This window comes from Branchiostoma floridae, chromosome 4 (assembly GCF_000003815.2).
Source record: "Branchiostoma floridae strain S238N-H82 chromosome 4, Bfl_VNyyK, whole genome shotgun sequence".
NCBI lineage: Eukaryota > Metazoa > Chordata > Leptocardii > Amphioxiformes > Branchiostomatidae > Branchiostoma > Branchiostoma floridae.
This window is the reverse complement of record NC_049982.1, coordinates 30927537-30952899: the sequence shown is the minus strand read 5'-3', so window position 1 is coordinate 30952899 and position 25363 is coordinate 30927537. Positions and strand designations below refer to the sequence as shown.

The 25363-nt window shown below is 42.9% G+C and overlaps 2 protein-coding genes across 2 annotated transcripts; both read right to left on the bottom strand.

Annotated features, from left to right (window-relative positions):
* Positions 1–3280: 3280 nt before the first annotated feature.
* On the bottom strand, positions 3281–7483 carry LOC118413771 (CHRNA7-FAM7A fusion protein-like). The gene is made up of 5 exons (XM_035817302.1): positions 7376–7483; positions 6731–6953; positions 5905–6252; positions 4635–4767; positions 3281–3854 (listed from the first exon to the last, which is right to left on the bottom strand). Exons 1-5 carry the CDS (start codon positions 7481–7483, stop codon positions 3350–3352), a joined length of 1317 nt encoding a protein of 438 aa, XP_035673195.1. The 3' UTR covers positions 3281–3349.
* Positions 7484–11033: 3550 nt separating this feature from the next.
* On the bottom strand, positions 11034–18101 carry LOC118413770. Its single transcript, XM_035817301.1, has 9 exons — positions 18077–18101; positions 17396–17701; positions 16841–17023; positions 15889–16335; positions 15270–15713; positions 14316–14565; positions 13114–13265; positions 12096–12317; positions 11034–11341 (listed from the first exon to the last, which is right to left on the bottom strand). The coding sequence occupies exons 1-9, from the start codon at positions 18099–18101 to the stop codon at positions 11034–11036; spliced, it is 2337 nt and encodes a 778-aa protein (XP_035673194.1).
* Positions 18102–25363: the final 7262 nt, after the last annotated feature.

Genomic DNA, 25363 nt, shown 5'->3' with positions numbered 1-25363 from the left:
TAGAGCTCGCAGACTCGTCGTCAGATCGATTTTCGCCTAATATGAGGGGGGGGGGGTATTAGAGTGAGCCTCGGGCGATTGCCGCAGAATCGTCGTCCGATTGATTTTCGATATTACGACATTAGTATCAGCTTTCTGATTTGTTTGGCAATTTATGGCATATATTTATCTATTTTAAAAGTCATGTATCTGTTTCTATTTTGAAGTATCCGTTGTCCGATTTTTTTTCAGTGTACGACATATATTTACATCTTTCTTATAGAAGAACGAACATTGACGCGCTCGTGAAAACCCATCCATACAATCAATTCAGTTTGACCTAAATATAAGTATATCAGACGAGATCCAGGTGTAGTAGGATCATAGTAAGGTTCTTGACCTAGAGGTGTGGCTCTGATCTGACCTCAAAGAAGGATTTTACGTCAGATCCGGTAAAATTACGTCACTTCCGGCAGGATATTCCAAACTGGGGCTCGGCAGTGGTTTCACCTTGGTGCATTATTGTAGCCGGAAGGTACGAACTTTCCAAGTAATGAGGCGGTCTACGAACACAGGAACCCCCATGTTACGTCCCTTCCGGAATGCAATCGTTTGTGGCGTCGTGTGTCGCGTAACTGGTAGAGCGTTCGGCTCGGAATCTAGAGGTTCTGAGTTCGATCCTCTCCGTGCCCCCGACGTTGTGACCTTGGTAAAGGCACTTTACACGACATTCCTCACTTCACCCAGGTGTAAAAATAAGTACCTGACTTCGGTCGGGGAGGTTAGATAAAAGACTACTTTTACCTTCTGTCTGTGCTGTGTATGTGATACTGTTAATATAAGTTACTAACTTGAGTATAGGGCCACATTGTCCTTGTCTCTCTAAAGGCAAATAAAAAAAAAGATCGAAATCGGCTAGGTCCACATCCACGGAATTGAGATCAGATGGCCAAGCAGCGGGGTTGTGTTACCGCTCGCGGCACCTGAGTCGAATGATAACATAAGTGTAAAGTGCCTTTCTCAAAGGGCACAACTTATTAGAACTTGGAAGAGATTCGAGTCCAGAACCATTACCATCCTCAAATCTTTCTCTCCCCACTCATAAAACTGGACTGTTCAGAGCAAAATCTTCCCAAGCAAAGAGAAAAAAAAATATCCAAAATTTTATCATGTGAAAGGTGAGCTTTACTCCATGATTAGTCCGGACGTTCGTTCTTCCCCAGTGACTTGGGCTTTTGTTTATATTGCATATCCGGTATACCGCCCCACGGCTTAACACACCTGGTGTGTATTCTACTGAACAGTATACTTGTAAGCTGTATTTCCGGACAGATTCATTTGAACCACTCACACAAGGAATGACCCCTACTCTTTTCCGAGAGCATGATAGATAAGTAAATAAATGGGATTCTATTCATAGAGTTACTACTGGTACTGCTTTGCGAAAATATGGGGTGGGGTCGTTGAACTTTTGATGCTGCATTGCCCCTCCTTTGTACTAGTGCTGTCGTGCGTAACAGTGCCACCTGTTGATAGCTCAAGGAAAGACAGGAAGAGGAGTCAGATTTTGGTATGCGCACCTTGCACCCACAACACCACACCTAGCGTACCGCTAAGATGAATATTATCGGGAACTCTAAATTCCCCATGCAAACTAGGATTTCAAAACTCGGCGCTGCGTGACGTATGACCGCAGTATGGTCGCAATAGGCAGTGTTGCTGTATCTACGGGACCGGAAATCGTGTGGCCGTGGCCGCGTTGAACAGGTGGCCGCTATAGATTATTTTCTAATGCTAAGGTCAATGGGAAAAATCCAGGGGACCGACAAAAAGTGACGGTCACCGCAATAACCAGCTAGGTGGTCTCAATGCAAACGTGGTCGCTAATACAGGTTGGACTGTACTATGTGCTATTCTTTTGAAATTATGATATTTTCGGTTGATGTATTTGGCACAGTAGGTTGATATTTTCTTCTGTTAGATTGAAAACATTTGCCGCTAAGAATGGCTCCATTTTTGCGATTACTCAAACGTTTACATTTTTAATACTTATGCTCATTGCTGTATCAAACAGTGGATTTATAAATTCTCTGTTGCTGCCAAGGATGGATGTTACATAATATCATATACTCATGAAAATGAAGAAAAATTGAAGATTTCAAGTTGTGGAAAGTAGCTCTATGGTAAACTTTTCTCAAGGTATTATCTCGAACCTACTTGCAGGTCACATTATGATATTCAAATAATTGATAACGATTAATGTGGGTTAAAAGAAATATTGAAAGCATTGACACAACCCTACGGCCATGCATACTTTTTTTAATATTCAAATACTATCAATCATATATACATAGATTTTAGTAACTACAGTTGTGGAGTTGATTTTGGTATGATATATCTTATTCATCAGGCTTGCAATTGGTTATAATATTACCATATCTAAAACACACAGCATAACATAACATACTACATGACCCTACCGCACAACCTTGTCCATGGTGCTCTTATCATTTCAGTCACAGATTTTTTACATTATCACAGTCTTAAAATCACTAATTTTCTGTATTGAAAGACCAAACAAAATATTTGTCAATAGCAAAGTCTAAATATCTGAACAAACAATACAGAAGTACTTAAATCAAATCATAGTTATAATCGTGTTAGAAGTGATATGGCATAGGGAACTTCATGTACTTCTTATTGGTGTACTTTTTGTTTGATTTTTTCTTCGTGAAATAGTTCACACAATTCCAGCATTGTTTAACTCAATAGATGACTGGAAACCAAATTGAGCTCATAATAACAGTTCGCTACAAGTACAGGGCTGCTATATATTTGCTGAAAATTGATAATAGTTTGTAGGGATTGGTATGCTTCCATGGTTAGCTGAATCACACATTTTAAGCCCCCTTCACACTATAGCAATAATGTGTCGTAATGGTGTCAGAGTGAAAATTCTTTTCTATTCTTGCAGCTTGGCAAATGGCAAATATCGAACGGCATTTAATGTAGATTCTAAGTATATTCTAACTATTCTAACTGCAGTATGGCGGCATTCTGTAGTATTTCAACATTATTTGAAACATCCTTGTCTCATTCGATGGAGAACCGAAACGGCAAGCCACTTCGAATCCTGCCCGAATGTGGCCAACAGAATATCTGGAATGCGGTGAGAATTTCTTGAATACACTACGAATTCCCAGGAATAGAAAAAAAATTCATTCTGACGGCATTTGGGCTCATTCCTTCTCGTGTGAAGGGGATATAAGGTCCATGTGGAATTCCCCAAATGTGATCGAATTTTGCAAATAATTCATTCCGGTTGGTTCTGCTCGATTTCTGCTAATTTGTTTTCAGTGTGAAGGCCCTATTACCTGCTCAAGTACATAGTCATCGGGATGGCTGTAACGACGCTGATGATGTATACCACGAGGCACAGCCTGTCCAGGACCTTCGCCAGCAGGGTGTAGTCGGAAACTTCCTCCTCGCTTTTCACGGCCCTGGTCAGCTCCTCCATCCCACTCTTTACCTCTGTCAGATTGTTCTTTACATCCACCAGCTCATTCGTCAGCCTCTCCGTCCCGTTCTTTACCGCCTTAGTCAGCTCCTCGTCTCCTTTCTTTACCACCTTAGTCAGCTCACGCACGCTGGAGATCAAGTGAAGAAATCCTGGAGACTCGGGGGCTGTAGGAGGGTTTGTTGGCGGCCCGGTCCTCCCGGGGTCTCCACTGTTCTGCAGCCACATTACAGCCACACTTGCTCCATCGTCTACCGGCACATCATCGTCACAAAAGGCGGTGTTGGTCATCTCTATCGCAGTACCACTGCTGTTTTGCTTCTCCTTCGACTTCGTTAGATCTCCCAGAAGCAGTGCCCTTTACAAATCATACGAGATACAAAATAAAGTTGATGCTATCTGGTGCCTACAATGCAACACCACGACACCCGCACACCTGTAGTCTACAGTTGGTAATAAATCTACAGTTTAAAAAAAGCTGCAAGAGGCTTGGGATTTACCTATAAGAATTCCTAAAAGCTTTTCAGTCGTTTCTTACGTGTATGGATTTGACTCATTAAGCTGTTTTTAGTTATGTTTAGAAATCGCCAACAAATGTTGGATCAATAAGCTATCGGCAATCGAAACAAATTTGGTGGAAGTTATAAAAAATACGGTGGCGCGTCCGTTCTGATAAAGACTATCATTATTTTAGAAAGAAAGAAATACATTGTCAAGAAGTCGTTAAGCTTAGGGCACAACCCGCCGTGCGTGCAAATACGTGCTGTTTACGTGCAAAAACGCGGGCAATCGTTTGAGGTTTCGTTTGTGGTAAGTACCACCTCCGTGCGAACTCGTAGGGAATCCGACGGATTTGGGAGCTCGCAGACACGCCGTAGAACTTTACGTGCAGGTAAAACTTTGTGTGCCATCGGGCTGCGGATTCGCCGTCCGTACGTGCCAGTATGGGCGAGGCGCCTGCCCTGCACAGCCTGAACGTATTCAGAAATAAGAGGCGGACGTGCCCCCCCCCCCAAAGAAAAAATAAATAAACGTACGGACAAATAGCACATACGGCGGGTTGTGCCATTAGCTTAAAGGAACGACCTCATCATAGTCGGCACAAGTGACCCTGCTATAGAGGATAACTATTAAGTACCTTGCAATGTAGCGGAGAAATAGAACCCTCGCCCCCGGAGACAGACACCCCTCCTTGTTGTAAATGAAGATGACGGCCACAGTGATGAAGAGGAAGAGCCCCATCAGGCCCATGCACACGATTATCAGCGTGGCTGTGAAATTACATAATGTATGAAGACCTTTATTGTACATACATACCTACTGGGTTCAGTACAGGTCGCAACAAAAGATACATGAAAATATACAATGAATCTACAATACACAATAATCGTATTCTACAACGTGAATTCGACTGCTTCTGGGTTTTTTCTTACATTGAAAATGTAGGAACAGATATGCTTTATAAGAAAAGGTTTGTCTGAATTCATAAGGACTATAAATTTGTTGTATGGATTGGGAGAACATGGGTTCTATCCGTCTATAGAGTTCAGCTCTCTCTTTCTTGTACAAACTATACTACTACAAAATGATGTTCGTCCTCTAACTTATCTATATTACAACATCTACATATTCGTTTGCTTCGTTGGTAGAGGAGTGTGGTTATGATAGATATGCTAAAGAAATTAAAATTTAAAGCGGATACATTTTTTTGACAACACGCTTCACTTGTTTATTGCGTGCAAAATGTTTATGAGTAAAACTTAATAATCATTCGACTGAAGACTCACCAGTGTTAGTAGAATCCATCGTTGTACAATTTGAGCTATATTCCAAAAGAAGGAAGACACTCACCATGAAGTTTTAGTCGTTGACCTTCATCTGATGACTGATTTATACTGCCATGACGTTCCAAAAGTCTGACAAAGATACTGTCTTAGTTTAACGCCACTTTTGATACGCTCCTGACGTCACTTCCGACTTTCGGAACGTCAATGTAGTGAATCAGTAATCTGATAAAGGTCGGCAAAATCGATTCCATTATGATGCCATTCATTCATGGTGTGTGTCTTCCTTCTCAGGTTGGAATATAGCTCGAACGTTGCAACTAAGTAAATCATTATGTTTCATTAATTACGTCCATAGAACAAAAACAACAACCGTCAGTCACTTCTAGAATTGCGTGGCAAAGAATGACCTTCCTAGGACACACACCAAGAGCAGTTCTCAAAGAGGGCGATGGGAAGACCAGATCCTCAACACATTGAAAGAGCTGGGGGTCTCCAGAACCAACTGGAGAGAGTACGCCCAGGACTGATCAACTTGCCGTAAACTTTCCATGTCTGTAGCCGCTATGCATCAGACTATGATGCCTGCGAATGATTGATCGATAATTTCGTGTAAGTACTCACCGAGAAATGGCAGAGCCCCCTTGACAGGAAGAACCTCTGTAACAAACACGAGAGACACGACCATAGAGAGTTGAATGGTCACTCCGAAGGAGATCCGGTCTCCCTGGTCTATGGGCATGATAAAGGTGATGGTCATCAGCACAATCAGGATGACGCAGGGCCCAACAGTCGTGGCAATGTGGAACGTGGGGATCCTAGACAATTGTACAGAAAAGCAAGCCTCTTTTCTGTCTTTTGCGAAGATCATATCTCTCCGGTACCATTCTCCGTCCGGTTTGGCGGGGGAGAAGGAGTCACAAGGGTGGCTTTCCTCATGTGCATCTGATGGAGAACTTCCCCCATGGCATTCTGTAATTAAAATATTAATTCAACATACTGCTACCGGGATAGTGTGTACAAGATATCGACGGCATCGAGATTTCTGCTCACTCTGGAATTGTTACTGAAAGATTTATCCTGAGTGGACTACTCCCATTTCTCTTCAGGCGGTGGCACAAGTAAATTTAAAGCGTCCGTCCTCGCTAGACCATATCGTTAGAAGTGCAAGCCACTGACATAAGTACAGAACTCTACGATGCAAAATATGCTTTTTACGCCAGGACATTTCCCGAGTGGAACAGCCTACATTGTCGACAGCCCCTCACTGGACAGTTCAAGAGCAGGTTGCTATCATCTCACACCACTCGCAGATGCTGCGCCTCCTCCATTTAAGATATTCCTACCAGGAAGTTGCAGACTATGAACTAGAACTAGAACTAGAACTAGAACCTGAACTAGAACTAGAACTAGAACCTGAACTAGAACTAGAAATATCTGAAAATCTCACGTATGGTTTGCTTAATTGCCGAGGTTGCGGAAAAACAGATCTGGCAATCCATGGTGTCTGCGGGGAAGAAGAAGGGGTCAGCATCACAGACGGTGGTGGTCAGGGTCCCCACTGTCCACTCCACCCGTCCACTACTGCTGACTCGGACCGGGACGTCCTTTGATAGGCCTTGGTGGAGCGGGTTGGCGCTGGAAAATGTCTTGTCGTTAATCGTAGGCCCATCCTCCAAAGCAAGGACATCCAACAGCGAAACCGCCTGTCGGGATGTACCCTGCTTTCTAAACCGTCACCCTTAGTTCCTGACCGCCCGAACGGGGAATAATAATGAGCTTACCCTTACATATGCAAAACCCTTGTTTAAAACTGAAAGGCCTATTCTGTCATTGGCTGACAGCTGATTTGAGGGGACGTCCACTGGAACTAAGAGTTACGGAAGAGAAAGCAGGGTTCACCCAGATAGCCGGTTTCGCCGTTGGATGTCCCTGTGTAGGAGGATGTGTAGGCCATATTTTGATTTGATATATGGATGACATTCGCGCGCGCATCAACTTTTCAAAAAAAAATGAAGAAATATTTTAAGGTTTTAAGGCGACTTTGATGCACATTTGACACATTTTATACCATCTATATCTGATTTCTACTTACTTCCTCTGTAGAGTAAATACAGGTGTCCAAAGATTGTTCCCAGGAACACTGAGCGTCTCGGTACCATTGTAATACCTCGGGGTCCACTTCAGCCGCCTGTCGTACCATGACTACGAAAGATAATGTAAAATCAGTCGATGTAGGTTAGACATTCACGTAATAAGATACGTCAAAAAGTATTTACTCAACTGGGTATGGTTTTGGAAACGGTCCGACGTTTCAACTGCTATCCAACAGTTGACACCGAATAGATCTGGTGAAGATAGAACTGATTTAACTAAACTTTAGATCACTTTTATATATAAATACACATCTAGGATATATAAACCCTCTCCAACAAGATCTATTCAGTGTCACTGACGAAAACTACCGGATAGCAGTGGAAACGTCTGACCGTTTCCAAAACCATATCCAGTTGCTTGAGGAACTACGTTCTGGCCTACAATCGTATTGCACCAAGATGATATAACGAATTGTTCACTACTTGCCATTCAAGTGAACGTGACTGCCAAAATTTCATACTCAAGAGAATAGATACATGTACGTACATTTATTTCTAAGACAAAGAGCCGCCTGTTTACACAAAAATGGAGTCCAATTTTCATCTGACAGAAAATCGAAAGCTTAAACTGGATTGAAGGGTTCAGTTCAGTTTATTGAAAGATATTAAGAGGGTTTATTTGAAAGAGTTTAATGATACTCAGCTCATATTGCTACATCTCAGATTTTTCTAGCAGTCTTGGCTTAAGTTAAGGGCACGACCCGCCGTACGTGCAAATACGTTCTGTCTACATGCCAAAACATGGGCAATCTTTTGGAACCCGTAAGTGGTAAGTACCGCCTCCGTACGATCTCCTAGGGAATCCGACGGATTTGGGTGCAAGCAGACACGCCGTAGAACTTTACGTGCAGGTAAAACTTAATGTGCCATCGAGCTGCGGAATCAAACCCCCCCCCCCCCCGTAAACTACAGAATTGTGCCAGTACGGACGACGCGCCTGCCCTGTACAGCCCGAGTGCTTTCAGAAATACGTGGTGGACGTGGCCTCCCCAAAAGAAAACTTACGGACAAATTGCACGTACGCCGGGGTTTGACATAAGCTTTCGAGGTGAACGGCCACAAACCCCATATACCATGTGCAGGGCGCCAAATCAGGTCCTGGGAGTGAGAGATAGGTATACTACAGGGCATAGTTACTATGGTTGTGCAAACTTACGAAATCGATGACCACAGAAGCGAGAAGTTGCTCCTTTTTTTCGTCCTGCATAAAAGAGATCATATTATTACGTTTTTCATGGTGAATTTTGGCCACCAAACACTTCAATTAATTTTCTTAATTAAAAAAAGAAGGAAAGTTAAATTTGTCAAAAGTACCTACCAAGTCAACGATCTGCTGCACAGTTCCCGTGAAGTTGATGATGACATTTTCAGGGGCCAAACTTGCACTGTAGAGTTCTGCGGCTAGAAGATCCTTTTGCAGTCGCCGCTTATGGTTTACTAAACAAGAGGTTAGAAGCTTAGCTTGTGAGAAAATGACTTTAAACTCTGATTCTGTGCACCTCTCATCTTTATAAGGCCTTCACACTAAAACCGAATCAGCAGGAATCAAGCAGAACAAGCCGGAATGAAGTATTTGCAAAATTCGTGCCACATTCGGGGCCATTCGGGTGGGAATTCCAAACGGACCCTATATCCCCTTCACACGAGAAGGAATGAGCCAGAATGCCGTCAGAATGAAAATTCTTTTCTATTCCTTGGAATTCGTAGTGTATTCTAGAAATTCTCACTGCATTCCAGATATTCTTTTGTCGGCATTCTGGCAGAATTCAAAGTGGCTTGCCGTTTCGGTTCTCCACCGAATGACATAAAAATGTTTCGAATAATGTTGGAATTCCGTAGAATGCGGTCATACCAGTACATGTAGTTTAAATAGTTAGAATACACTTAGAATCCACTTTGAATGCTATTCGATATATCTCCACTTCGAATGCATCTCGACAGTTTTTGACATGTCAAAAACTTTAGGGCCAGCCTACAGAACGGCACAAATAGAACTACGAATTCTGGAACAAACTACGAATTGCCAAGAATCGCCAGGAATAGAAAAGAAAATCACTTCTGACGGCATTCCGGTTCATTCTTGCTTGTGTGAAGGGCAATTTACTACTGGTTCTGTAGGTATGAAATTGTTTAAATCTTACAGGGACACGGCAGCAATTCAAATGCAAAGATTACATTAAGATCGCCAGACGAAGCGGTTTCGTCTGTGTATGGGCGAAATCTTACTATAAAATCTTGAAGCTATATACAGTGTGTGTATTGATGCCTACATGTATATCCACAAAACATACTCTCAGAGCAGAGGTTAGGCCTTGGCTATTTTTGATATGTTTCCAGGCGCTTTTATATGGCTTTCAATTTTTTACTGTTTTCTTTTTGTATTCCAGTCTGGCAAACAACCGTGACTGAACCTCTGCTTGGAGAGAACGCAAAATAGGCATATGCAAAAACAAAATAACATATAGTTATCTAAGGATGCATAGATTACCTAAAAACTCTAATCTAAAAACGGGATCATTAAAAAATCACGGTACCGAAAAAGGCAACAAAGTTCTATATTTTGACAGGTAGTAACCTTTCTACCGAGAGAAATATTCTCAATAATGTTTCGTTCCAATTTTAAGATTTTATATCCGTGCACAAAATAAAGCGCTTAGCGATCAGCCCTCTGATCCTTCTCAAGTTGAAATGACCCAATACCTACGTCACACATCCGGAACGGAAGTGTGACGTCAGGAAATGGTTAAAGGTGCTTGGCAGTCGGTATCGGCCCCCGTCTCGGTTAAGGGAAGGTTGGTGGGCTCTGATGTAAATGGCCTCTAATAATCGTTTGCCAATAATTCTCAATAATAGTTTGCCTAGTTTGCCAAGAACAAAAATATAGACCATGATCTAGAGCTGCTTGGGATACGAAAGTTTAAATTCGTCACATTATCCTATGCACTCAGAGACAAACCCACTTGGAACACTCACTGGTTCGTACTGCCCTCACATTGTGGGTGTCGCCACTAACCAGCTGCCAGCTAATCGTCACACTGAGCTGGTTGACTTGTGTTGAATGACACAACTTATGAATATTCATAAGCAGGACGGATAATTGGTGGCGTCTATGGCGTGATTAGGCAGAGCATTAGCAGGCATAGTTCTAGGACGCCGGTTCGTCTCTGCGCACCCTCCTATATAACACAGGGTTGACTTTCGCGGCAATGCCTTACGATAACACCCCTGCCAATTCAGTCACAGAAAACGGGTATTAGGGGCGATTTGCTTATTTTTTAATGAGCTTGCCTGATTTGTCGCGGGCCAATCAGCGGCCGGATTGCAAGTTTCGAACAAACAGCGTACGGCGCGGCGTGCACAAAGATCTATTTTTGCACGATGATAATGTTTTTTTTTTCGTATGCTAGGTCGATAAACGGTGATGACGTGGTTACCCTAGACTAACAGAACCGACATATCTTAAATTTAGTACCTGATAAAGACGTCTGGACGCTGAAAGGACTGTGAAACGTTATGTCGGTACTGTTTACTTGGCGCCTTTAGACATCAGAAAATGCATTTCTCTGATGGGCAGACAGTTGGTCAGAAGAAACGCCCCTAATACCCGTTTTCTGCGGCTGAAAAGGCAGGGGTGATATCGTAAGGCATTGTCGTGATAGTCAACCCTGTGTGGGAGGCTGTCTCTGCGTAGTTCGGCAATGACTCACTTGAGCAAACGGGCGTGGCATACTCCCAGACTCCTCCATTGGTTCCTGCAAGGCAAGTCGCTACTGTCGGGGAGCCGTACTCGGGCGTGTAGCCGTCGTTACACGTGTAGGTCACCTTTTCTTCTAAGAAGTAGAACATCTTATTGGGAGTTCTCTTGCCGTAGTTTGGAGGACCTCTGTCCCAACAACCAACAAAATCTGAGAGTAAGACAGGAAAGTAGGGCGTTACTAAATAAAATGGCATTCGGGCATTGATTAACAAAGAAATAATGAATTAAAATGAAAAACATAAAAACAAATGATTAAATCAAGTCAATACAAAATATGATATGAACTAGAGTTCGGCGACTAGTATTGTCAAAAATGCCCCTGCAATTCCTAGTCGCTAGGAGTCCAAACTCACGTCACCTCTTTCGACCGCAAGAGCTCTTTAAGACCTCAAAATCGTGACCAAATCTTGTACAGAACGCGAGATATCAAACCCGGATTTCCGCTGTAGTACAAAGAGAAGACGCTAGGTAGCCAAAAATCTAATCATTTCCGGCTTTCGTCACACCCCACCTAAACACAAAGTATGAAAACCAGTCCATCCAGCGGTTCCTGAGTTACCTTGTTGTACACAGACACTCACGCATGAAAACGCTGGTGGAAATATAATCTCCATGATAATTCATGGAGACAACAAAATATACATGATATTTCATGGAGATAACAAAATATACAGTAGTATGAAACTAGAGATGCCTTGTAGCAAGGCTGAAGTTGACAATGACCCAAACTGCAAGACTGCTGTAAACTGTAATTTTAAGTTTGACGAAATCTGGTTTAGTACTAATAAAACAGTGAAAAGGGTTAATAATAATGAAAAGGCAAAATAAGATTTTTAGCCACATAATAATTGCCTTTGATGATTCCAAAAATAGATACAATGGTGATGAATGAAACAACTTACTGCACGGAATGACGTCACATTCCTCCTGGCTACCGTCTCCAGTCAGACAGAATGGCCGCTGGAGTCCGGTCGGGTTGCGGCAGTAGTTCCTGTCCAGGTTAGCCCAGGGGTACTTGTCCTTGTAGTAAACAGCTTGTAGAGCTGACCACTCGAGACATTTTGCCCCAGAAGTCGCTGTACTCCATGTTCCACGGTAATTCATGCCAGTGCTGTGGTAACAAACTGAGGAAAAATTCAAAAGGGGAAAAGTCGGTGGAATATTAACCTGCTATGTCTTTCAAAACTTACAGAACAGGGTATTGCTGATTTGTATTGTTGAATAAATTTCCTGAATGTAGCAAGCCGACATAAGGTTTCGTTGAGACGTTGAGATGCTGCTAGAATTAAGATGTTGCCGGCTCACGATATAGAGGCACAGTGCTTACAGTTATGATTTTCATGTCAGTACGAGGATATGATTCCGGTCATCAAAAATATAGAGAAGATAAACGTATTAAAATAAGAATAACCTCCTTGCTGTTTTACAATACAGATCATACGCCAAAAAGCAGTTACTCAAGTTACTGCATCATTATGATTTTAGAAACGACCAGATGTTTCAGATAGCATCCATATCTTAAGTCAGGGACACTGTAGAGATCTTGACTGTTGGGCGTATCTTATTCCTTGGATTTCTAACCTTTGTTATTCTCCAACGCAGAGACATCCAACGGCGCCAGCAAACCGCATCTTGTCTGTACTCTGCTATCTCAACCGTCACTATCAGTTCCTGTGGGCGTCGCCACAAACCAGCCGTCAGCCATTCATAGAATATGCCTTTCAGTTTTCAAAAGGGATCTCACATATAAGGTAAGCAGATTAATATTTATAAGCAGGGCGGTCAGGAACTGATGGGGACGGTTGAGATAGCAGTGTACAGACAAGAGGTGGTTTGCTAGCGTTGTTGGGTGTCTCTGCGTGGGAGAATGACCTTCGTCGACGTATCTTGCAAAAATACCAATCAAGTTATGATGTCTACCTTCTCTGCCTTTCACCGCTGTGTCAGTGTTCCAGCAGCCATGCTGTGGCGACGGGAACACATCACATGGAGGCAGCAGGTCCCTCATCAGGCCATCACTCATACTGAACACTTCCTCACACAAAGAACGGCATGGCAGCAACTGTCTGCAACTAAGAAAAATAAGTACATTTAGCACCAGCCGATATACATCACAAAGTGTCAACATACCTCTGAACAAGCATTCACACTGTCACAAGTAAAAGAGCTTCTTATAAGCTTAGCGAACCTTAACATTGAAGAGGCTGTATACCTTACAGCTATGAGCATGAATGCATCAACGGCTGATCGGTGGTTGACATTCCCTGATGAAAAATAACTCGTTACCATTGAAGAGATTCATTAGTCACGTATGAGCACAGTTAGTAGGCATTTTTCTTCTAACAGTGACGTACTTTAAAACCTAAACACACGTACCTCCAAATTTTCGATGGCTATCTAGATGTCCTTCGTGATCACCGATTGGCTTGCTCTTGCGAGAGCTGCGAGAAGTAGGTCGAGATGTGCATGGATCTTATGCCCCTCTGTATCTGTATCTATATAGCCGGTATAACCGCCGTTCGGCGTAACACACCAGCTTCGCAGGCGCGCGGCGCGGGAGCAGCTGGTTACATTACACCGAACGACCCGTCACATCTTACTTGGATGAACTAGGTTAATCGGTGATCAAGATGGACAGATAGCCGTCGAAAATTTTAGAGGTACGTGTGTTTACCTTTTTACGTCACTGTTAGAAGAAACATTCATATCAACTGAACTCGTTGCCAAATTTAAACATGGCGAATGCTACGGTCACACTTGCACCGGTGCCCGTCAGGGATGCAGCCCCGGCCGGGCTCTAAAGCCGCAAATTTGTCCCGGTAGACTGTCGGATACCGAGGCGGTACGTCTCGGAGTTTTTACGATTTGGTCACGGCGTCTATTTATCGCCGAGTACGGGCCCCGGGTTGATTTTAACTTTTTTTTTAAATCCGGGCCCGATCGTGCCCAAATGTAGCCCGGTGGCCACAGGTTGCCCCACGAAGCCACGTAGTGATTTGTATTTGTAGTGCAAAAACCTTAACTGAACGTCGGGGCCTCTTTTTTCCCCAATTGTGACCGTAGCATAGGTAAGGAGTAATTTGTGCGATTCGTATGGACCTGAACACATGTTGGCTACTTACACGCACGAGGTCGTGGTTTTTGGATAACAGTTGGACATGTCCTCTTCTGGGACATCGCATCGCGGGAAGAGGACGGCGGACACGAATTCTCGTAGCTCCGGGTGGTGTTCCCCCGGGATACTGTTGGATGTACTGAGCAGCGCCACGACAGAGGAATTCTGGATCTCGTTGAAAGTCCTCTGGCCCAGCGGATTGGGTAACATCGTCAGTCTCCCGTCGAGCTGGAAATCAGCAGGAATTCGCAAGCACACTGAAAATGTGTTCAAACACGGATCAATGTTTAGACTTTGAAATGAACTTGTGGATGGATTGCCGCACCATCGAGATTTCCTATATATATTAATATATCGTATTGAATGTGCTTTTCGTAACAAATTTGTTTGCAAATTTATGCCCGTTGGCTAATTGCAAGGGTACAAAAAGGTAACAAGTGCCTATTCTATTGTTGCGGAGTTGCCTGCCATGTTGTTGTACACGGGTAGGGGACAGGCACGTGGATAAACGAGGGGACCTTTCAACTCTCACGACAAAGTCAGTGCATTGATTTTGTCTGCGGGTGGAATGTTCGTCAAAAGCAGAGGAACAGAAACAGCAAGCTAAGGGGACACTACAGTATCGCGTAAGAGATATCATGTGAAGTATTCGTTCAGATAACGTTTGGGACTAGATGAAGTAAAGATAAGACGAACTTGGTGCTTGGAACTATTGAATCTTCAAACAAGCTTTTTGTCGCTAGTAAGACTAAACTGAATTTCGGCACAATGCACTCTTTTCTATTGCAAAAATGCCAACGTAAATGAGTACGTTTTGATGAATGTTGTGATATGAAATACGTAAGCATAGAAAGTCCCAACGTCTCACACTTCAGCGCTTCGCACGTCATCCGTTTCTGGTGTCATTATTTGTTTAGATAACCGTGAAAACAAAACAAAAAAGAGTGATATTTCCCCTTACCTGATGACATTCCGTAGAGGTACAGTTCTCGGAGCCATGGCTGCCAGCCTGAGTGGGTCCAAGTGACCACGAACCTCCAGTACCGCGCTGTTTCCTGGAACCCGCCGAACGTCTGATGCTGTGTGGTCAGTTCTTGAACATTGATGACGGAAACGACGTCCAACCAGTTGTACGAACTCCCAACCTGCGACTTTTGCAACGTGAAGGCTTGAATATCATGGGTGCCGTCTCCGTAGTTGTAGACTGCGATGCCGGACAGAGTGTGCGGCACTGTGAGGTCAAATACGATGTACCAGTTGTTGTACCATTGGCCGCCGCCAGGGCTCCAGTAGGTCCTAGTGTCCCCATCCAAGGTTTTTGCGGCATCATATCTGACTCCGTTGCTGACTAGTGGTCTGCCGTGGGAGACCACAACCCACGACGGGTCCCGTGACAGCCACATAGCTGGGGAAGAGGAAGAGAATCCTTAACTCAGTAATATCGAAATAAGGATGTCGATGGCACACACTACAGTTTTGTATATCTGTGTTAAGACTAGCTTACACATTGCCGAATTTAGCTACCGACTCTCCCCTTAGCTTTATCAGAATCACATAATCAGAAAGATCGAAACACATACCTTCATGTAGCTGACAAATGAATCCCCCTGGGAGGTCACAGCCTCTTGGATCCCACGTGGTCCCGTTTTCCCAAAATGCCAAACACCCGGCACCGTTATCAGTGTCGTTCAGTTGCCAGTTGGAAAAATCGGATGACGTCAGGAATTGGCAATCGTCATAGACCCACTGACCGTCACCGTTGGCGTCAGTCAGCCCAAGCCAGCGACCACCTGTTACCTCAGGTAGACTGGCGAGAAAGGCGTTGGTCTTACTGTCCTTCGGTATGGCTAACATCCCTCCGTCGGCCGCACACGCCTCGCTGGCCTCGTCTCGCGTCTTGTTTCCCGTAAAGCTCTTGTAGCAAACTCCATTAAAACGGACGTAGTCTGCCGCTGGACAGCGTGTACGTAACGTTTGCCTTTGACCTAAATTCACGTCACATGGGACGAAAAATACGTGACGTTCGACTTATCACGGAGATGAGTTAATAGAATCTCTATGGCAAACTCATGCCGAAGGCTATTTGCAAAAATACATGACAGTACAATAACGATAATGGTACTGAATGGTATAAAATAAAAACAGATGGAAATTAAGTGAAATAGGGGTCATCAACTAGTGATACGTCTAATCTAAAATGAATGCTATTGAGTTTGATTTCTTTTCCGTATGCAGTGGAGGATGAAATTCCCGACATTTTTCGGAAACATATGCATTGGGTGGTACTATTAGTGTTTTTTTTAGTTCGGTGCGTTGTGCAAAGCCGGGAAAAAGTTTGTTGACTAGTTTAAATAGTTTGTCTCTTTCGATACTGTAGTATGGACAATGATGAATAAAGTGTATCTTATTACGAACACACTAAAATGTGGCATCATTAACTTAGATAACAATCAATGACTACGGTGCCAGTCACTGATGGGGGCCTACCCTGGTAAAATAACACATAAACAAATTAAATAAACAAGTACCCACCTGACAGGGTGTTCCTGTAGTCCACACAACCATGGCAGTAACAGTGGTCTATGGTGCTGCCACACCAGCCGCCGTTGGAGCAGCACGGGTACGCACTGTGAGGGTCGCACAGGGCAGGGTGGCCGTCTTCTGCAGGGTAGTCCTGTCCGCAGCGTAAGTCGTCGCGGCACGACTTGAGACCTTCTGGAAATGTCACAGTGACACGGATTCGCACGAGAGCAAGAATGAGCCGGAATGCCGTCAGAATGAACATCATTTTCTATCCCTTTGATTTCGTGGTGCGTTCTAGAAATTCTCACATCATTCCAGATATTTGTGTCCGTTCTTTTGGCTGGCCCGAAAGTTTTTAATATACTGAAAACTTTCGAGGTGCATTTGAAGTGGAGAAGTATCGAACGACAATCAAAGATATTTTGACAAATACCATCAATGATATTACATGGCACAATTCCCTGGCTAATGATATAATGATATGCACGCATTGCATGATGGGACGGCAAAAATACAACGTACACTTGCTTAGCTTCCATCTGTACAACATCTACTAGCACTGACCGGTGATCATGTAGACCTCGTTTGCCCAACCCCCACCTTCGCCGTCCCCTGCACAGTCCATGGAAGGCCCGTACTTGTTGTAGGTATTGAGCCCATCAGCAGACCCAAAACACGATCCGCCATGCTGTACAGCAAACACGGGGAAACCACGAGAACGTGCTACTTGGTAACACTTCTCTATGGCGTTGTCCCGTTCCTGGTAATTTACACCATCTAGGAGTGGATCTGTCCCCTCAAGAATCGGAATGGCGCGGTCAGCAGTGTCCCTCCAGCACCCCAGACTGGTGTACCCACGGGTTCTGCTTCCTGAATGAGGTAGGGAGTATTTTAGTGTAAGAAAGTGGTATACACCCCCTCCCCTTGCGGCAGTAGTATAGTCCGATGACCCTCAGGTCAAGAATAACCAGTTTGATCCAGTGCAATTCTCCACATGTTTACAAGAATACAGTACGCTTCAGAGCAGTCCGAGTATCCTTGGGGTGAGGGACAGGGTGGAACATTCTAGTCTTATATTAGTAAAGCTAAGGGCACAACTCGCCGTACGTGACAAATACGTGCTGTCTACGTGCCAAAACGTCAGGGCAAGCTTTGGGGATCCGTAAGTAGTAAGTACCGCCTCCGTACGAACTCGTAGGGAATCCGACGGATTTTGTAGCACACAGACAGGCCGTAGAACTTTACGTGCAGGCAAAACTTTGTGTGCCATATTGGACTGCGGTTTCGCCCTTCGTACGTGCCAGTACGGGCGACGCGCCTGCCCTGTAGAGCTGAACGTTTTCAGAAATACGTGGCGGACGTGGCCACCCCCCACCCCCCAAACGTTCATACAAATTGCACGTACGGCGGGTTGTGCCTTTAGCTTAGTTACCAAATGGATTTTTGTACTCATGTTCTTCGTTCAGGAGGTTGGATATCGATGTATTGACGGTCTTCGTCCAAAATAATCATACATCAATTATACATACATCATAAACAAATAAGTGGTATATACATCAATACAAACAACAAACAGGTGATATATACATGCAAAAAGATAGTTACACAAAGGGTAGTTGAGCTAAGAGAGGTATGTCAAGACTCTGTGCACCTACTGTAAGTAAAGGCCTTATTTTAAGAAGCAGTTTGCGTAAAATGTAACTTCCATCACGAAGCTTCTGAATAGTGTGTCCTTCTTACTTCCTAACGTAACCCCGTAGTAAAGATGGCAATGGAGGTATACTTTTGGGTGTGTCTGTGTGTCTGTCTGTGTGTCTGTGTGTCCGGATTTTTGTAGTTAGCATATCTCAAGGAACTCTGAATGGATTACGATGATATTTGGTTTGTGGGTAGGTGTTGGGAAGACAACTTGAGGTCAAGCTGAATTTTAGGCCAACTGGTATGTGACCTTGGTACTGCAGCAGAAATTCATCTTTTTTGGATCTTTTGAACTGGATGTGCTATGGTTTTGATTTTCGATGGCAGATGGCTTGTGACATGAGGGATATGTGGTGTATATTTGGTCCCCCTAACAGGTTGCTCTGGAACTGCAGCGGCATTTTTGTCAAAATCTTCTAAGATGGATAACTGAAGAAGGAAACGACAAATTTTCATGATATTTGGTATGTAGGTAGTTTAGACAGTGATGCACATCATGATGGCAAATTATGCAAACTGACACTAAATTCGCATATTTAATGAGGAAAATCTGTATTTGTAGTGTTTCCTTTATAGAGCTCAAATATATGCAATATATGTAGTTTGTGGCGGTGGAACATTATCAGATACCAATTATGCAAACCCGTCCTTAATTTGCATAATCAATGCAAACGTGCCATAATTCATTGATGTGGTGAATGATTGAACAATCAACATAGTGACCAGCGTAGGTTATTGACAGGTGTACATAACAAAGCATAGATTATGCAAATGTGGAAGTCATTAACATAATCAGACTATTTCATTGATATATGAGGTCTCCGAACTCTTGTTAGCCATGGAGACCAATAGATTGATTACCATGTAAACATTTGGAAGATTAGCCAAGTGCGTCCTCACACCCTACACAGTTTTCTTTAAGTTAATACAAACATTGACAGATAATTAGGCCACACCAATTTGACTTGTTACTTCTCGTTTTTTTTTTCAGAAAAATATCGGGTCGGGCGGTCGAAAAAATAAAAATAACAAAATTTGCAAAAAGTCTGGGGGAGAACATATGAGGCTTATATAACACAAAACAACAAGCTTAGTAGTTAAGTTTTTTTTTTTCCTTTTCATGGCATGATTTATCAAATTAATCTCTTCCTTTGATTTGATACCACTGTTCTGAATAAATGGAATTGTTTTCATACTGAAATCATGTGTATTGCATTTACTTATTTTCAATGACTACAACGAAGCTATCTGATTGGGTTTATCAGCAGTATGTGTTTTTTTACGGGTCTGCAATAGGAAAACCTAATTATTTTTCTTTTCTTTTCTTCCAAATCAGAAAAAAACGTGATGGAAAATCCGACAAGCAACACACTAAATTGGTGTGGCCTTACGTACTGAAAAAAAAGCACACTCAGGTTGTTATGTCAAATTTTCCACGTATACAATAAGATTCTACTCGGTAGAATACAATGTTATAGCTAATAGTTTAAGTGCGCTAATTGAGATGGCTGTGACACCGGCCGAAACGTCGCGGCCAAAGACACGAAAACAGAAACGAACCAGAAAGTCTCTTTGCGATGCTAGCACTCAGTTCCACGGGGAATTATACCGGTACACCCTTGTTACTAACGGGCGTCTGGGTCCTAACAACTCAATGGAAGGCAATGAGTGCATATGGATATTAATGATAATATTGAGTAATGAAATTTGAAAAATTGATGATGCCCGGTGTAACTGCCAACACCTGTATGTCAGACAGACAATGGGGATTTCATACTCCGTGGCCAATTATATTTTATGCCCATCATTATTGAAATGGTATGACGTGTTGCTCTTTTTTGAGAATATAAAGTAAATTTAGTATAGCGTATAAGATAAAAAGTAATAACCCATATACACGGAGAAGACAGTGGTATACTTTTGGTATCATTTTGTACAGAACTGGCAATTTGGAGCACTTTTTCTCTAAACGTAACTTTTACGTGACGACAAAGGGATGACAATGTTGCAGGCGGTTTGTACACTGGGAATCGTACTTCAAGCGTGCCCAGGCATCTAGGAACTTTCTGACACTCAAAAGCCTGATGAAATAAAAACAAACTGAATGAAATCCATAATGATTCAACCATTTTTGAATTCTTTTGCCTTTACATTTGCATTTCTACTTACTGCAGTATTCTTTCAGCCACAAACTTAAAACACTGAAAACCTCATTGTCTTGAACCTCATTTCCATTCCTACTGGAAAAATGAAGTTCTCCGTACGTATATTTCACGTAGCGTGACTTATATTGCTTAAAAAGCTTATAAAGCTTATTGTTATATATTCGGTGTGGTAACACGAGGGTTGTGCGAGTTTTTGGGAATCAACGTGCACGCGACTGTGTAGGAAAACGCAGGATTTTAACGGTACACCTATACGCCGGACCCAAAAAACTCTTGCCTGGTCGCGCCACTTTTAACGGACGTGCACCTGCACGGAAAGAACCGGAAATCTGGGCAATACTAGTCCATCCTTGCCCATGCGTGTTTATCCTTGTTCATCCTTATTCATCCTTGCCCATCCCTGCCCATCCTTGCTCATTATTGGTCTTCCTTGCTTATTCTTGTTCATCCTTGCCTATCCTTAACTGCCCTTGCCTATCATTATCCATTCTTGCTCATCCTAGTCCATCCTTGCTCATTCTTGTCCATCCTTGTTCATTCGTGCCCATCCTTGTTCATCCCTGCCCATCCCTGCCCATCTTTGCTCATCATTGGTCTTCCTTGCTTATTCTTTTCCATCCTTGATCATTCTTGGATGAACAGACATTTCGCAAGGATTGGTTAGAATGCCCGGACAAGGATGGGTAAGTATAAATAAGAGTGGGTAAGGATAAACAAGGATGAGCAAGGATGGACACTTGCTCCTGTCATTTTGTAAGTCACGCATACCTCCTCTCTATCTCTATTTCTATTTCCTCTCTCTATATACTTTTATTCCCTATCGCACAAGGTATCCATTTCCCCTCGTAGAAACTGTTTTCACTTGCCAGGATATTTTCCCTCCTTCGCAAGATATTTTCTCTCTCTGCTTTTTGACCCAATTTTGCATACCATAATTTTGAGCCCTCAGCAAAGTCATCTAAATCAAATATACTCAGTGGAGATGTGAAAGAACAAAACTATAGATGTCATTATTATGTGTACCATGTTCTCTGTCCTCATTTGTTCAACCTTCCTGTACACTTAAATTTCATAACTATCGATGATGATATTTTGCGCACGCTCTTCTGTGTTATAATAAATGTAGACTATGACCGTCAAACAAATATGTTTTTTTCGGTATTTGAGAGTTTTTTAGGCAAATTCTTGCCCGAGGGCTAATTGCAACATGGGGCATATAATAAACATCGATAAAATAAAAGACTTTGGTATAGATAACAATGGTGACAAGTGGAAGCAGGTGACCATTCTAGCAATAATATGGACGGATAGAAGCAGTGGAAGACGAAGTGTTCCACTTTTTCTTTAATAGATATTGCAAATGAAAGAAGGCCAATCACAAAATTAATATGCACCCCTCCCTATCAATCTGCAGACATAGATTTTATGTACAGTTCCTACCAGAGACGAGCAGCAGGCAGCAGCTGATCGTGGAGATGACAAGATAGCCTCTCATCTCTTCACAGCGTCAGCGGTCCTACTCGGTGACGCCTACGGTGTGTCAGTCCCGTTGTCTTGTTTGCCACAAAATGTTCGCTTTAGTCCAAACACACGAAGGCAACATTACACACCAGTTCCTCTACTCGGTAACGCCTACGGTGTGTCAGTCTCGTTGTCTTTTTTGCCACAAAAAATGTTCGCTTTAGTCCAAACACACGGAGTCAATATGACCCACCAGTTCCCTCTCCAAGTTGTACGTTTTTTGAGAATGTCTATCTAACGGAACTTCCTCAGTCTGCAGAGTCCACGACACCAGCCGTGGCAGTTATTGTTGTGACACAGGCAATGATCGTGTGAAGACCACACCAGACTGTTCAGATAATTAACTTCCCAAGTATGTAACGTTACGTGCTAACCGCCTGTACTTGTAACAAGGCGTGAATTAAAAAGGACACATTTGTGGCGATACATCATCAAATATTCAGGCCTTATACACCTTCTCCCATTAACTTGATTGCATGGCAGCATTCAAACTTCATCTGCGCATAATTTACTTAACGTAATTTAGTTCATTAGCCGGCCGTGTGGCGTATCATCAGACCTAAAACCCAGAGGTTCTGGGTTCGAATCCGTTGATAGCCCATCGATCTTTTGCCCTTGTTAATGGCACTTAACATGACTGTCTTCACTTCAGTCAGGTAAAAATGAGTACATGTACAGGGGTAGCCCATTTCCCAAGGGCACGGTCAACATTGTGAGAGATTCGAGCCCAGAACCCTTATAAAATTACCACCCCCACCCTTTTCTCCTTCTCCCCCATAAGATTGGACTGTTAAGAGCACGATCTTCCCAAGCAAAGAGAAAAAAAGTCCTAAATTGTATCATCTGTAGGGTGGGCTCTACTCACGTCCGTTCTTCCCCAGTGACTTGCGCTTTTGTTTATATTGCGTTTCGCATAGTGATTCGTACGATTTTCATAAGATTCGTGCTTTTTCGCATAGTGGTTCGTGCGATTTTCGTATAGTGGTTCGTGCGCATCACATTATATTCGTACGGATTTCATAGGGTTCGTACAAATGCTTAGGCACCCCTGATACCGGGATGGACCCTTGCTCTTTTCCGATAAGTGTGGTGGGATCTTTTACGGTGTTTGAGGTGTGGCTCTCTTCAAACTTTACGTCCATTTTACGTTCATTAACGAAGCTAGGTAGTCATTTTCATCTGAGAAAGAAGAAAGTCCTTCCAAGTGCCTTTCCTGAGGTGACCTTGACCGTACATCGCTATGGTGACTTTGAAAAAGTGACCTTGACAAGGAACACCTGTTTCGCCATACAGTCCACTGTTGAGGAGAAGCATGATAAATAATGCCCCTACAGTTCCAGAGCAAGCTGCTAGGGGGCCCAAACATACACCACTTCTTCCTTACATCACAAGCTATCTGCCACCAAAAAATAAAGACCATAGCATGTCCAGGTCAAAAAATATTTCTTTAAATGGTTCTGCTACAGTACCAAGGCATGGAAGTTGGTTTCAATCGTTGATTGTGCGCGGAAAAAAAAAGAAAATTTCAAACAGTCCTTATTTGGTACTTTAACTAGACTAGTCGTGCGACGTTGGGCTGGTCTGAGGAATTATATAATAATATTTAATAATAAATACTGGTCTTAGGTGCAAATGTACAGTTCTTAGATTATAACAGTCATCGGCACACCAAATCAGTGTGTGTCCTCATTAATGTCCTTGTACATCCCATTCCACTGTGCCTTGTCCGCAGCCATTTCAGCATGTAAGGTGCCATCTTGACATTCTGATTGTAGCACAGTTTCACGTCGTCAATCAGGCAGGGAGTCTAAAAGGCCTTCGCGGGGCCTACCCAGTCTAGGTGTCCGTTTCTTCCTGAAGGCCATTTGCATGTTGAGGAATTGATTATATTTCAGCCATATCATGGTATGGTGAAATATATTGTATTCGTAATTATATTTCAGCCATACATAGTATGGTGAAATATATTGTATCCGTAATGTTTCTTCTTTCTTCCTCTTCTGCGTCCACTTAGTACTACTGAGTGGATCGCGTGCGAAGTGCCGTGCATAATCATTTTGATTAGGCTCTCGAGATCGCCACCTTAATTGAATTTAACTAGCCAGCCAATCAGCGAAGAGGAAGACGAAGTCTAATTAATATTCAATAGCAGGGCCTTCCAACCCCGTTTATATAGAAACACGTGCATTTCTTGACAACACAGCGGACGAATGTGACCTTACGCCCGGTTTTATATACATGTATATATGAAATAGTTGTTTGCGAGGATTTGGAGTTAACGACAAGGTTATTTGGACGATAGCAGAAGGTACGCGTTCCTTGAACGTCAGAGTACATGTTTTTGTCGATGAATTTGACAACTTTCCGCGTAGCAATATCAATCATTTTCGGCAGATTTGACTTTGGCAGGGTAAGTTGAGACAATCGAGGAAATGTTACTTGGCGGAAATCGCGGGAAAATTGGCCAGTTTAGTTTTGATAAGTAAGTTTAACAATGGCGAGAATGATTATTTCCTCATCAATATTTATCTTTAGAATGTTTTGAACTGTAAATCTAAACAATTGTCTTACCTGTGCAATGTTTATATGAATAATCATACATTTTGCCAGCACGATGTTGCAGCAACATGTTAACTTTATGTCTGTATTATGCCACCTTTCTTGTTGAAGGCGCGTAAGCAAATGAACAAGCATGACAAAAGAAATATTATGATACTATTTATTCGGTAACATTCACTTTTATTCACGATTCTAATTTGCAATGCCTGGAAACTCCCATCGGAATCAACCGGACCTTGTAATAGATAGATGAAAAGGACAGGTTAAGTCAATAAATGTGTTATGTGCTCGCTCCCCAATCTAAAGCAGCCCCATAAACAAAGAAAGAAGGGCATATTAACCAAACCACTCTATATTGCATTAATAAAGCAGATCTCAGGCTGAAACAACATTTTTCCAGGGATCGTTGACTTCTTTCTTCTTTTTTTCTTCCACTTCCACCATCTTGATTGACAAAGCTTTCTAGCCCGATTTGTTTTTCCACTTTTAATGCTTCTGGGGAGCTTGGCCTCGAGAATGATCTTGTGCCTGTCCTTGAACTTGCCCTTGGCCATGTCCTTGTCCCTGGGTGACTTGCATGGCCCCTAGT